The following is a 14945-nucleotide window of genomic DNA, read 5'->3' on the forward strand; positions in this document are numbered from 1 at the left end:
GAACCATACTTGACTATCAATTCTTTCTCTCAACTATTAATGGTAATATTTCTAAGTGATGATTTTTCATGTCCAGATATGCACAAAGAGTTTAATATTTTGTTCTTTTATTATGCAGAGAACAAGCACTGGTGATCTTAATGCTGATTTCTAATAAGAGGGTGTCTTTTGGAGCTTGTGGTCTGGTTATGCTTTCCAGATATGTGCAGAATGGCCATCTGATGATTCATATCTTTACAAGAAAGACCATGTAGTCTGGTGTCTTTTGGAGCTTTGATCTGGTTATTCTTTTGGCAAAGCATCTCTTTATTTACCATTCAGAGTTTACAAATCGACATTACAGGAACTTGTGCATCTCTTTATTCATACAATTTGGCTCTGGTTTTGCTGCTTCCTATACAATCACAATTTGCTAGCACTTGTGCTTCCTATCTAAATTCCAGCACAATTGCCAGAACCTGCACAATTTACATAATAGAATGCAAGCACAATTTACAACAAAATACTTCCAGTATTCCTTGTCCAAGTACAAACGCTGAAAATGGCTCTGCTAGTAGCTTGCTGAAGGTCATCTGGTGACCGCGGCTGCAAGTAAGCTGGAGCTAGCGCATCTGGGGATCCGCCTCCACAGTGCGCATGGGCAAGGGATGCAGGCCGAGCAGGCACACCGCCGGCGGCCATGCGAGAGGCTGGCAAGCCGGGGAACATCCCCATGGCGCACGGCTGCGGGACAAGCGACGGGCAAGACTTCGAGGAAGAAGGGGAGACGCCCCCAAGGCGCCTGGATTCCCTCTCTCGGGCCTCGAAGTCGCGCGACGACGAAGATGGCGAGCCGCGAGGAAGACGGCGGCGGCGGCGGAGGAGAGGAAGTCCGCCTGGGATCCCGTCGTTGCTGAAGCAGGGGAATTTTTTATTCTTGCGTGGGCTTAATGGGCCACTCGATGGGTTGGGATGCCGAAGCGTGGCTGGTCTCCCGCGTGTCGCCGTTGGATGGGAGTGGACGGTCCGATTTTCGTGACTGCAGCCATACGTCGGTGGTAGTGAAGTCAGGCAATCTGATTCCCTCGAACTCGAAGGCAGGCAACCAACGAACAGAAAGAGAGGAGCACGAGCGCTGGGGCGGCCGCAAAGCAAAGCGCGCTCAGCGGAGGAGTTGGAGCCCCCAGGGCTAGGCTAGGGTTTCCTTCGCCACCGCGCCGCCCGTCTTGCTCCGGTATCGGCATCGCCCTTCCCTCCTCCGCTGCTCCGTTCCTACTCACTTGTAGATAGATCTGTCTGTCCGTCGCTTTCGTACGGTTATTTTTGGGTTCCCCTCTCTCTCGTGCGCCGCGCCGCCGTTGCTGCATGACCTCCATGGAGAGGAGGTAGGGAGGTAGGGTTAATTTGCCCGTGGATCTCGTTCTGCCGATCCCAACCGTAACGTTCAGGCCTTTCCCTAGTTGCGCTGTTGCCTCCTCCTGTGAATCGTTGATCTACCCGCGTTCCATCCTCTGGTTAGGTTTACTATTCCAATCTGTTGTTACATGGTATGAGAGGGAAGCGTAACATCAGTTGAATGCGCTGGTCACGGGGTGACCGGACGCGTCCGACATGTGGACCGGACGTGTCCGGTATCTTCCCGCGTCCGATATATACCGGACGCGTCCGGTATTCTGGCCAGGCGCGGGTAGAGTTGCCGAGGTGACCGGACTCTTGCTCGTAGCAGTGACCGGACGCTGAGCAATCACTGTTTAGCGTCAGGTCGTGGTGACGTGGGGCGCAGGTGTTGGTCCAGAGAGGACCGGACGTAGGGGCGCGTCCGGTTGGCCACACCGGACGCGTTCGGTCGAAGTTGAGCGGCTCTGGGAGCTCTCTGGACTCGATCGGACGCTGCCCCTCCTGTGTCTGGTCGGCTACACCGGACGCGTCTGGTCACAGTTGAGCGGCTATGGGAGCTCTCTGGCGGCATGGCTTTTTTCCCGCGGGTTGTGTTAGGGAGCTGTGTCCGGACACATTGTCCGTCCAAACGTCCGGACGCTAGTCCTTCCGAATTAAAAAATCATTTTCTCCATCTCCTCTCATACATCCCATCCGGTGCTCACCACAACGTCCCACACTAACTTCCGTCACCGTAGGTCGTCGTCTCTCTGCCCTCTCCCCCCTCTCTTCCTGATGGCGGCGGCAACGACTGGGCAACCTGAACCAGCGACTTGCGCCCACCAGGTACGGTACGCTCGCCCGGCCCCCTTCGCTTCCTTCCTTTTGCTCGAACCCAAACCCATGGGCCGCTTTCTGTAGAGAACCCAAATCGGCCCAGTAGCGCGCGGGGAGGAGGGAGGAGGAAGACTTGCGTTCACACACCTGTTTTCCTTGTCCCGTTCACCTCGCCCTCGCGTGCGCGACAACGACAACAGCTAGGGCGACCGCCGCCGCCCGACGCCCAGCTGCCCAAGGTCTTCTTCTTCGGGCCCTCAGCCGGCGATGACGATGACAAGAACCCACCACCACACCACCAGGTATGCCCGCCCCTTCTTTGCCCTTCCCTTCCCTTCCCTTCCCTTCCCTTCCTGCCGTGCAAAATGTAGCACCCGAACCCTAAATGGAGCTATATGGCTACTTGTATGCCGACTTGATCGAATCGCAAGTGTATACTAACTTGAATTTGGTGTACACCCATGTCCTTAATTGGGTCTGCCGGTCCCTGCATGTCTTTCTTTATTCTACATATGTATTTCGCCATGTGTGTTTGTTGATTTTATATATATGAATAGAATAGAGCACACGGGATATAAGGGTGACTTCCTTCTTGTCCTTTTCTGCCTTCGCCAGGTCATGTTGCGCCTGTTGTAAGACAATACGATTTGGATTTTTACATAAATGTTGGCCATGTAGGAGAATCTGTTACATCTACCGCGTCTATCTATATTTTATTCAAAGAGAAAAGAAATGAGGATGCCTTTTAAGCAAATGGCTGCTTATTTAATACAGTACTAGTAACTGTTTTATTCCCCCTGTTTTGTTTCTTTGCCTGTCCATCCTCCCTGCCTCACTGATCAGTGGAGTGATGACCTCCCGCATCCAATCCAACAGTACTGTTTTTTTGGAGGCATCTCTTCCCATTTCCCTCATAATTATCTACTCCCGTCTCTGAAAAACCGTGTAAACTCACAAACAAATTTTGTTGAGGCAGCCATAACAACCTATGGGCCAGTAAGTAGCTTTTTAGTAAAAACAGAAGCTGCTTCCATATCACATATGATATATTTGATGCATGGATTTTGAGGGGGAAAGTCGCCTTATTGATTCATTTTCTCGAACCTAGAGAATATATCGGTTGTTGCTTGAAACCTTGCCTCTTTCTAGATAAAACATTTCGTTATTCTGTGTGTGTAACTGTGTATTGCATGAGAAACCAGGTTATTGCCATAACTACAGGTACATGAGCAGCAACTGCATGGAATGCATGTGCCCTCGTGTACATGGGCAGTTTTGAGAGAGAAATGAAAGTGCCCATCCTCTGCAGCAACATTGATTATTTTCTCCTACTTTAGAAAGACTTCAGCTTTTGAAATATTGATACTTTGACCTTAAATGTTTTCTTTTTCTCCTGTAATCAAAAGAGCTCCATGTCATTGTAGTAGCATGTGTTTGGTTTCGGGTCGACGTGAAATGGAATGGTTCCATTCCTATTTAGAGGGATGGGATCGTCCCAGCAAGTGTTTGGTTTAGAGGGATGGATTGATCCATCCTTGTTTTATGTTTGGTTGGAGTGATTGAGTGAAAAGGGATGGATGGAGTTCTTAACGCCGTCAGCTACAGTTCCATAGACCCTGCCTGTCATTAATGGGCCCAGCCTATCAACCTCAGCCACACCTCTTCTCCGCTGCTCGTCCCCTCTCCGCAGTGGCGCTGCCTCCCTATTGCGCTGTGCTGGAGAACTACGCCTCCACACCGAAATCCGAAGCACGCCGACCAATTGTGGAGCCGCACCACTCGCGCCTCCCCATCGTGGATCCACGCTGCTGCCACACCGCGCCGGAGCCATCCCCTCCCCCAACCCCGCACTACCCGTGTCTCGCCCACACGCGTGAAGGAATAGGAGGGCAACGATGTTTGACAAGGACCAAGAGGTATGTCCCCGTGCCCTCGATTCCGAGGGCTGGCTCCATCCCGCATCTACGAGGTATATTCCTCAAATGGGGTGATCCCATCCTCATCCAAACACCACCAATTTTTGGATCGACTCATCCCATCCTTGAAACCAAACAGACTTAAAGGTAGACAATGATCTGATTACATGCTGAGTCCATGGCTTGGTTTTTTTATCTTAAGGGTTGGCTTGTGATAGTTGAGAAGTAATCAGTCTGATTACATGCCGATTCCACGGCTCGGTTTTTTGACCTTAAATGTTGGCTTGTGATAGTTGAGAAGTTACTGGTCCGGTCGCATGCCGATTCCACAACTCGTTTTTTTACCTTAAATGTTTGCGTGTGATAGTTGAGAAGTAACCGGTCCGATTACATGCTGATTCCACGGCTCAGTTTTTTTTACCTTAAATGTTGGCGTGTGATAGTTGAGAAGTAACCAGTCCGGTTAATGCTGTTTCCATGGCTCGTTTTTTTTTACCTTATATGTTAGCTTGTGATAGTTGAGAAGTAACAGCACATTCAGGACTAGCCATTTTATTTGTCGGTTCTCACATGTACTTGTCTTTTGCTTGACAGATGCAGGAAGTTTTTGATCCACCAGAAACAGAAAGGAAGGCAGAAACAAAAATTGGTACAACCATTAGGAAGGATGTGATTTTCGAGCAAGATTCATGTTCTTCATATCAATTATGTATGTGTCCTGGTAGTTCCCAAAGAAACCAAATTCTGTTAGCGAGGTTCCGTTGGGTTTGTGTTGATTTGCCACCCAATTTTGCTTTCATTCTGTAGGGGGCAGTATGAAATTTGAAGAAGATGGTCATTTGCTGTCCCAGGCAAAGAGGGATTTGTCACATTTGGTACAGGCTATCTCTTGATTATATCTATCCTTTCCTTTTTTTCTGTTACAATGCTTGCATCCTTATGACATCTTGCCTAGCCATACAAATTATTAACTGAGTAACCAATTCAAGGTTTAAATATGAAATAGTTCAGCAAAAATGCTGAACAAAACATTTACTAGATAGTTCTGGATGGGTTCAAACACTTCAGCTTGTTCGCATATGCTCAAAAGATCAACTTGGTTTTAAGAAAAAGATAAACAGTTACATTCACATCTGAACGATTTCTTGAATTCTTGGTGCACTTCTTATGTTCGCTTGTTGAATATCATTCCTTACTAGTTGCATTTTCTATGTCATACGTCCAAAGTCCAGGTTACTCAGCCAATATCTGTGGTTTAGATAGATCAGTGAATAAAATTGTTACTCAAAGAGCTATGTACCATGATGTGTATGTTTTAAATTCAACCATGCAATTTGTGGATAAAGTTCTCAGGGATCTATATTAAACTCTTGTTCACTCTCTACTTGAACAAATCCTCCATTCTCAGGATTATCAAGCACAGTTTGTCGACACCAAATATGTTACTGAACTTGGGTCACATGCATGTTCGAAGGATCCATTGCCACTGGGAAGAGATTATCATAGGCAGAAGCCACACTTTCCTACTTCAGCCTGTTCTTGGGAGAAGTCTTCTGCATTAGAAACAGCATCAAGTAGCCCAGATGCATTAGGGCATGCATTGGGGACAATGAGAACCAATACCAACACCATCAGTGCAAGGCCAGATTATCTTGCTTCGTATCCTACTAGTGCTCCTCACATGCGGAAGTGTCCAGGAGCAGTTGAACTTGATTATGGTTTAGATCATTCAGAACATTGCTACAGAAGATCAGACCGATTTACTTCCTTTTCAAGCCGCAATGGTCGATGTGTAGAACATTGCAAAGAGGTACATCTGTTGATCATCCTGACTGTACTAAAATGGCAACTTATGCCTGTGTTTTTATCTGACGCAAGTATAGCAATTAACCTTTTTCTGTGTATCCATAATTCATCATGACAAGTTCTCATTGAAACAGATGGTTGGATATGCCAGAGGGTCCCGCTATGCAGATGAGATCAATCCTGTTCCATGTCAATGGCGCTTTGAGGATGAGATCCCTTCTTTATCTAGAAAGAAGTATGATGAGGCACCTTCAGTACCAAGAGGCCTGCAGTATGGCGATGAGATCCCTTCTTTATCTAGAAAGAAGTATGATGAGGCACCTTCACGCTCAAGTCAGTGGCACTTTGGTCCTCAAACCGCACTGTCCTCAGGGAGACTTGACTATGGTGATGAGATCCCGTCACTGTCTCTTCACCATGGTTACCGAGATAGGATCCCTTTGCGTTCTGGTCATTGGTGCCATGATGCTGAGGCACGTATACGGTCAAGATACCAGCAAGGTACTTCTCATGGGAATAATCACTCAAGGCAAAATTTTGTCAGGATTAATACCAATGAGCAAGCCAAAGTTATCACAAGCAAACATTCTTTTGCAAAACCTAGGGTGGCTAACAGAGTTGTAAACAGTAGCAGCCACCATATGATCAATATGAAAGGTAATCGCTGGAGAAATTCTGAGGATTTAAGGGACCAAGTTCGTGGGCCGAGGGCAAATAAATTGAACAATGCTTCAGTGTCATCCACTGTGAAAGATATCATAAGTCCATTGATCCGTAGAAATCAGTATAATAGATCAGATTTTTCAGTTGAGTATAAACAGGCCAAGTTTTTTATGATAAAGTCATATAGTGAAGATGACATTCATAAAGGTGTCAAATATAACGTTTGGGCAAGTACACCAAATGGGAACAATAAGCTGGATGCTGCATACCATGAAGCTCAAAATTTAATGAAGGACAATGGTGAAAGGTGCCCTGTCTTCCTATTCTTCTCGGTCAGTAAGGATCAAATGCTCTCTTCAAATTGTTTATTACCTTTTTGCCTGTTTGTAGGTTGTAACAGTTGTAAATGACAGTTTATAGTAGCAAAGACTACTCTGCCTTGTATTTTTTAGAGGCCAGTGGTCCTAATATCTTGTAAAATCAATGTTTGAGAAGATAATTAAGATATCACTGCTTCTCTGTGAGGGGATTCTAAGACTGGTTTTGTCTTAAGTTACAAAGTTTTAGATGATTGGTTGTTGTCTCTACTCTTTAGTGGCCCACTACGATGCTACATAAGGATAAAGAAGGCATGCTAGGAGTTCACTATTGTTACAGATTACTAATGAACACTTGTGACAATATTAAAGAAAACTGTAATCTAGATTCTATAGACAGCCTGCTTCATTTTTATTTTTCTTTTCGAATTTGTACCCTATTGAAGGTTTCTTAGGATAATTGTTTAGTTTTTTTTCACATAAACATAGGACTCAAAAGGTTGAATAAACTTCTGATCATACACATTGGTTTGACCAAGACATGTATGAGGTGATGCTTGCTTGACCTGTGTAATTTGAGGACTAATTAAAGAAAAAAAGGATTGCTGTTGGCTAGTTGCTACTTACGAGCATGAAAAGATTGCTTCATGCTACTTTTTTATGATATTTGTTGCTATTTATTGTTTGGTTTCTGTATCAATTGTGGCCATTATTTCAAATTGTAGTCGATTTTCTTAGCGGACCACTTTAACCTGATTCTTGCCCAGACTGTCCTGCCATTAGAATAAGTGAAGCAGTTCCATGACTATTTTATTAATTTGTAAATTTCAATACATTTATGTTCCTCATGTTCCTTTTTTTTCAGGTCAACACCAGCGGCCAGTTCGTAGGTTTGGCTGAAATGTTAGGCCCTGTTGATTTCAAGAAGACCATGGACTTTTGGGAAGAAGATAAATGGAATGGCTTTTTCCCTATAAAATGGCATATTATAAAGGATGTTCCAAATCGGTTGTTCAAACATATAATTCTTGAAAACAATGACAACAGGCAGGTTACTTTTAGCAGGGACACGCAGGAGGTATCTAGCTTCTAGCTTATCGTTCTGAATTTCTGATACCCCTGTTCTAAGAAAAATAAAGATTGCAAATGAGGTTATTTTCTTATATTAACACATTGGGGATTGGGAGAACATAGAAGCTAAAAAGAATCTGTTTTATGAAAAGTAATGAATTATTTGGTGATTTTACAGTAAAAGCATTAACTAATATTATTTTCAAGCAGGAAACATTGGGGACTGGGAGAACATAGAAGCTAAAAAAAATCTGTTTTATGAAAAGTAATGAATTATTTGGTGATTTTACATTAAAAGCATTAACTAATATTATTTTTAAGCAGGATAGTAGAAGGTTTATAGAAATGCTCTAAGGTTATCCCATTTTTGATTATGAATGCTCTAATAGACATCAAAAGCTTTCTCATCATACGTTTTTAGGGCATAATTTTGTACCATTTTAGGCACTCTCTCTTTTTTTTTATGTAGATCGGGCTGCCACAAGGTGTGCAAATGTTGAAAATTTTCAAGGATCATCCTCAGGGAACATCAATTCTGGATGATTTTGATTTTTATGAAGAAAAAGCTAATGCACGCCGTGCTGAAAAGAGAGGAAATTCAGAGTCGACATATGAAGCTCGATTCTCTGATGACTTGAAACCTATGGTATGTATATTTGTGTTTAGAGCTGTGAAGCTGTGACAAAGGGCACCTTCTGTTACCTGAGTTCCTTATAATAGAACTGGATGCATTCTGCAAATCATGTGTAGCATTGCATAGCATCTTTGAATATGAAATAGATGATTTGCACACCCCTTTTCTTAGAAAGACAGCAGCCTGTATGCAGCCGCTGGCGGTCTATCCGAAATAAAGAAAATAAGCATGCAGGTTCAAATTCTGTCAGAAATCATCTGGTCCTGAAGCCAGAGGGCCAGGTGCCAGGAATCTGAACTCTGTTGTCTGTATACCCTCATCCTGTGTGTGTAGCACCTACTCTAAGGGGCCGTTTGGATCCCTTCATTTTGGAGGAATTGAAATCTACATAATGGACTAGGCTATTTGGCTTGGAATTTGACATTCCATTACTTTCTCAAGCTCGTAAATAAGCCTATCTCAAATTAATAAGGTGGGAGATGGAAATGGATTCTATAGATCACTATGCTATAATTCTATTCTTCAACTTATAGCACACTCTTCAACTCACCTCCCTACAATAGAATTGCAACATATAAGGTATGCCTCACAATAAATATACAACTATATTAGCTTAATTAATCTATGCCTAAATTGTAATTATTAGAATGAATTCAATTCCATAGATCCAAACGGGCCCTAATATTTTTTGCTATATGTTATTTTCTGATATTCCTAATTTGCAGGAAAACTTGGAGGGAAGCATGGAGAGTTGGAGTTTGTTCGAGAGTTGGGAGTAATACAAAATATAGATGACTGCACTGCACAACTGAAATAAAGATCGAGACGAGTGAGTGAACGATTTGCATCTGACATGTGTCTATATATGGGGTCAACTGAAACTGCTTATAATTGTTATATAGTGTTTGCGTAGAAGCATAGATGTGCTGGTAAATGCAGCCCCATGCGATTTTAACACCATATGTTTCCTGAAACATGGTTACTTTGATATATTCTTGAGATCCAGTTAGTGTGTAAGAGGTCGGATTCCAGAGTTTGTTCTTTTGGTGATCCATGCTAGAGATCTTAGAGCGAGCCAGTTAGAAACAGGAACCCGAGAATAGCTATGTTGCTGCAGAACGAAACGGTAGCCTGGTGAGCCAACCAATGAGGGCAATGTAATGTTAAAGAATGTTGTTCAAAAGATTGTCAGAGCAAGCAAGGCGACCATTGTTTTCACCTCGTTGCGTTGCGAATACATTGTGTATATACAAAAAATGTAGTGTACCCCTTTTTGCAAAACAAATTTAATTTCAAAGATTGTACTACGGACAGCCGCCGGTTCCGCCGATAAAATGGTCATAACTGAAAAACAAGCGATGTACATACAAAGTCAGGTTTCCTAAGAAGCATGCTGAAACTCTTTACTTGCAATGCACCACATGATCAAATGCACATTAGCTAGCCCCCTTTTGAGGCAATGAACTTTTAACTTTCGTTCATTCATCAAGTGGATACTCATCGTCAGGTACCATGTCTGTCAAGAGTGAATACTTCACCCGCAGCGATATCTTGCCCCTCTCCAGCTGCAGCTTGGCACCAGAGACCACCCAGTATCCCGGCGTGTCCTGCGGTCCGCGCACCATCTCTGCTGTGTCCACATACTTGAGAAGCTTTGGTGCCTGCGCTGGCGCTGGCGGACCACCTGGGTACACAGCTGAGTTGATGTTCACATCAGCAGGGCGAGGGGCAGGCTTCTGAGCCGCCGTAGAGAAATGCGTGCTGATGAGCGTCGAGATGAGGCCAGATTTCTGCCCCAGATTCGGCGACCCTTCCCACTCGGGGTTCTTGACAAGCACAGCATTGTTGACTTTGGAGAAATTGAGGCGGAGGAAGAGGACCTTCCTCAACCCATGGCTGCTCACATGTAGCTGTGCCCCGGTCACGATTGAGGAGTCGTCGTCTGACTCCACTGGCGCCGTGTAAACATGAGAGAAGCGCTTCCAGGATCCAAATGGTTCCAGGTACTTGTGGTCATATGGTTCTGGAGTTCGGTGGTTGTATGGATCATCCTGGAGCTGCAGGATCTGAGGAAGCGAGCATAGATGTTGAAGGTGGATAGCCAGCATGTTGCTTTTCTTCCCCTCAAGATACAACCGAATCCCAGTAACAGGTCTTTCACCCACATCAACCTGTATCAAATACCACGAAACATGTAAGGAAATGGCATGAATACAACTTCTCTCCAGACACCAAAGCTTATTTAAATCGTGAGCACTGACCAAGATAACAACTTACACAGTCAACACATACCAAGTTAACAACTACACGTCTACTGAAAGTCATTCATTAGTTTAGCAGAAATATCACATCGAACCACTACAGATTATTTCCATAGAATTTTTAAGAGCCTAATTTTGTTAAGATAACAAAGGTAATTAACTTTTCTTGTTATATAGTTCAACTAGCATGACAAAGGGGAAAATGATGAACATTACATAGAAGCACCTTATGGCTACTTGCAAGTATAAAGAATCTCATCATGCAGACAATGTATGAAGTATAAACTGATAAAGCCACAAGAATAATGGTACCATATTAGTGCAGACATAGAGCCTCGGTCCCATAAAACTTAAGGGCAAAGATGCACTGCTCTGTTTCCTCCTCCTGAGGGCCAAGAGGGTGGTCACTGTACACAGGTGCCCATTGTCTTGGTAGCTGGAACTCCAAAAATTGATGTAGTTCTTCAATCGGAGGCTTATCTGCAATACGTTGAATAAATCTATCACCCAGTTTTATGGCATTGTTATATCAGCTGTTCAGTCACATTCTTGTGAGTTGGTGACTTGACATGTTTGTAAACTGCATGATAACACATAATATGAACCTACTAGACAAGTCAACATGTTATGTAGCAAATTCCTGTGCAGCTTATTAGATTCAATGGTTTTCTTTCGTTTCGCAGACATTTACAGTCTTTTAAGCATCAAGGAAGGCATGCAATGTCATAACTTTCCAGCTATACCAAGCATCAAGTGACATACTAAGCAGGCAGTAGCTCTAAACAACAAGGCAGTCCAAGGATCGGAAAGCATGCATAACATACAACCATATACATTGCCAATAGTCTAGGCCTCCTCAATTAATAGCATCTAGATTGCGCCGAATACTAGCAACTTGATAAAATTAATTAATGGGCTTGAGTGACTAGCTGTTTAGAAAATGAATTAAGGGATGCTCTGTCACGTGAATGGAAAGCGAAAGACAAACTTACAGCGTAGGTATAGATTAATTGCATGATTCAGAAACCCACAGCCAGGTACTCCATTCAACAACGAAGTAATAGGTAAAAAGGACATTGAGATAACATCAGGTTCTGATTGAACAGTGTTTATCCAATCACTATGAGGCATATCTTTGTCCCATTCCTTTCCACCCCTCCGCTTAACCACCATCACCAAGTCCTGAAATACCAAGAAAGGAGTTATATGAATAGGAAAAGTGATAAGCACACTTCCTAGAAAAGAAAAGAAAAAACTCAATACCTCCTTCGTACAGTATGAACTTGATGGGCTTGATTCCACAAATCTTAGCCGTTGGTCTCTTGCATCGTGCTGCACAGGACATTACATCAAATTATTGAAGATTCATCTTTGAAAGACAGGAAACATTGCATCATGCAGTTTTCACAAACTTAACAATCATTTATCAAAACTACAACAACAAAATGCTGAGTAGGAGAGTACCTTGTCCTTCCCATACACATCCTTGTTATTCATGTCATACTGTCCGTTTGCATCCAGAAATCTCCTGTCCGACATGTCCTTGAGTCGTTTTTGGACAGCAGCTGGTTGCAAGCTTGATGAATGTTGTTGTTTCAAATAGATAACATCTTTCCCTCCCATTTTCACACCACCAACTATGTGTGTTCCAAACTTTTCAATAAACCTGGAAAGAGAAAGCAGCAAGAATCAAAGTTTCAGGTGCAATATAACTAGTATATTCCTTTACAATGTCTGCTTATACAATAAAACATTTAGCTGAGAAACTCCAAAGGACAAAAGCAATATATGAATGGAGGGATAGGTAGGGTCCTAAACACAATCACAATATGGTCTTATGGCATCATCATCATCATAAGAGAACCGAGTAAGCGTCTAACCTTGCCAAAGCAGCAGGGTCCCAGGTTGAAGGAACTGCCTGAGTAACATGATCACGCAGTAGGATCCGCGATTTTGATAGCGCAACGGTATATAGTGAAATGTACCAACCATCAAAAGCAAGTGACTTGGTGTTAGCTGCATCTTTCTGCCAGCACCCGGAAAAATCAAACATGCTATTGAACATGCCGGAGGGAATTTTCCCAGTCAACGATAGCTCCCGGTTGAACAGCTCTGACATCTGTCCAAAAAAACAAAGGTACATTTCTTGGTTAGTTCAGAACAAAGTAGTGGCCATCCATCCATGAACCAAAGCAATGACAGCAGTATGTTCAACGCTTTAGAAGAATCAAACCAAAATCAAAACCAACGGGTACAGTAGCACCTGCTGAAAGGAGAGGACGTCGGAGCGGAACCGCGTGCGCTCGCCCTTGTCGCACTTGATGGACTTGGGGACGGCGGCGACCCTGATCCCGCCGGGGAGCAGGACGTCCTGGACCTCATCGCGGGAGACGTCAATGAGGCGCGCGTCAGGGTCCGCGAGCTTGCCCTTGCAGTACTTGAGGCGGACGTCGGAGACGACGTCGTAGCCCCGGCCGATGGCCGCTACGGCCGCCTCCGCGGCGCCCTGTGCCGTGGCCTTAAGCGCCATTCCCTGACCATCACAGGGCGCGCGCGGGAACCCTAAAGCGCTTCGCTGCCGAGCCTGCCTCGATCTTGACGAACCCGGACCGGACGGAGCAGCTCCGGGCGGCCAAAGACTCGGAATTTGAGGAAGAATTCGATTCGACGGGAGGAAGAGGAACCTTGGGAGGAAGATCTGTGCAGCCAGCTAGCAGCGAGCGGAAGGGGCCGAGCTTCCAGCAGGCTTGAGCGAGCCGACGTCCCCTACTCTGTGGATTGATTGAAGCAGCAGCAGCAGCAGCAGCAGGCCAGGCGAGCAGTTGAGTGGAAGTCAGCGAGCGAGCAGGACGAGCAATTCAGCGACCCGTGAGCCGAAAAGCGGAGGACGCGTGAGCCGATTTCGCGCGCAGGGAGCGGATTGCGGTTTGGAATTTGGTGGCGGCGACGCGCAAGAGGGAAGAGGCAAGAGGGAAGAGGAGGAGCAGGACGGGACAAGCAATAAAAGTTGCCGTGCTGTGCTGTGTGCTGTGTGTCCATCTGCTGCCTGCTGGTTTGGGATTTGGTTGGGTCAAACACAAGCACAAAAAAAGCGGGGGGGCTTTGTTTGTTGGAGAGGAAAGAGAAGACCGAAAGACTGGTTGGTCGCCAGGAGCCTAGTCAGGGTCAGGCCTTTTTCCATTCCCTTCCCCTCTGGTTTTGGCGCCTTCTGTGCTGTTTTTTTTTACCAGGAAAACTTGTCAAACATGTTGTCTTTCTTTTTTCCCACACCATTGTTCCCAGGCTAGACAGATTGCTATGATCAACTGAAATTTCGCTGCAGATGCTACTGCTGCCACATGCTGAGATTTACTTTGCTAGGTTTTGAGCTTGGGATATAGGCCCACAGCTTCGTCCTTTATCGTGGATGTGGACTCCATTTCGAAAGCAGGTAGACCTGTCTTAAGGGGTGTTTGTTGCCCCCTCCTAAATTTTAGTCGATGTCCCATCGGATGTTTGGACACATGTATGGAGTATTAAATATAGACTAATTGCGAAATTAATTACATAGTTTGCGACTAATTTACGAGACGAATCTTTTGAGCCTAATTAGTCCATGATTTGACAATGTTTGCTACAGTAAACATACGCTAATGATAGATTAATTAGGTTTAAAAATTTCGTCTCGTGGAATACTGACGGATTATGTAATTTGTTTTTTTATTAGTATCCGAACACCCCATGCAACATCCTTCCAACACACCTCCTAAATTTTAGTAGCCGGATCCAAACACCCCCTTAACATTCTCAATGACATGCTTCTTACTATTCTCTCTGAATTCCTACAAACATGTACAGTATCTGTGGAGAAATTTAGCTGATCTGCTGACCCTTGTGCACAGTGCTCCGTGGCCCTTGTGCTCCAAACTTTATTTACTACTCGTATCCAGACTTTGCAAATTCAGAAATACACATCTCACTACAGAATTACAGAGGACACATGCCCCTCCCGAGGTCTAATTATACGATGAGATTTTTGTAATTAGTAACAATATATCATAAGAAACTTATGGTCAAAGTTAAGTTAAAAACCATGCCAGATTAA

The 14945-nt window shown here is 44.4% G+C and overlaps 1 protein-coding gene and 1 pseudogene across 5 annotated transcripts; one reads left to right on the plus strand and one right to left on the minus strand.

Moving 5' to 3' along the window:
• Positions 1–291: 291 nt before the first annotated feature.
• On the plus strand, positions 292–9617 carry LOC136506115 (uncharacterized). Of its 5 annotated transcripts, none has more exons than XM_066501395.1 (10): positions 292–1213; positions 2115–2207; positions 2278–2495; positions 4704–4818; positions 4917–4984; positions 5518–5919; positions 6050–6910; positions 7761–7973; positions 8436–8612; positions 9326–9617. In XM_066501395.1, exons 4-10 carry the CDS (start codon positions 4704–4706, stop codon positions 9377–9379), a joined length of 1890 nt encoding a protein of 629 aa, XP_066357492.1. In that variant the 5' UTR covers positions 292–1213; positions 2115–2207; positions 2278–2495; the 3' UTR covers positions 9380–9617. The 5 variants fall into 5 exon arrangements, with proteins under 5 accessions (XP_066357492.1, XP_066357421.1, XP_066357414.1 ...); XM_066501324.1 differs by having other exon boundaries at positions 2115–2202; XM_066501317.1 differs by having other exon boundaries at positions 292–2202.
• A 175-nt stretch (positions 9618–9792) lies between these two features.
• Positions 9793–14264, minus strand: LOC136506525 (MACPF domain-containing protein At4g24290-like; annotated as a pseudogene).
• Between the last annotated feature and the right edge of the window lie 681 nt (positions 14265–14945).

The sequence above is a fragment of the Miscanthus floridulus genome, chromosome 1 (genome assembly GCF_019320115.1).
Source record: "Miscanthus floridulus cultivar M001 chromosome 1, ASM1932011v1, whole genome shotgun sequence".
Lineage (NCBI taxonomy): Eukaryota > Viridiplantae > Streptophyta > Magnoliopsida > Poales > Poaceae > Miscanthus > Miscanthus floridulus.

Bases quoted from the DNA above. Each gene is read 5' to 3' on its own strand.
- LOC136506115 (XM_066501261.1), top strand. From the start codon at position 4,089: ATGTTTGACAAGGACCAAGAG. The intron at 5,920-6,049 runs GTACATCTGTTG...TCATTGAAACAG, and splicing joins GTGTAGAACATTGCAAAGAG to ATGGTTGGATATGCCAGAGG. The intron at 7,974-8,435 runs GTATCTAGCTTC...TTTTTTATGTAG, and splicing joins TTAGCAGGGACACGCAGGAG to ATCGGGCTGCCACAAGGTGT.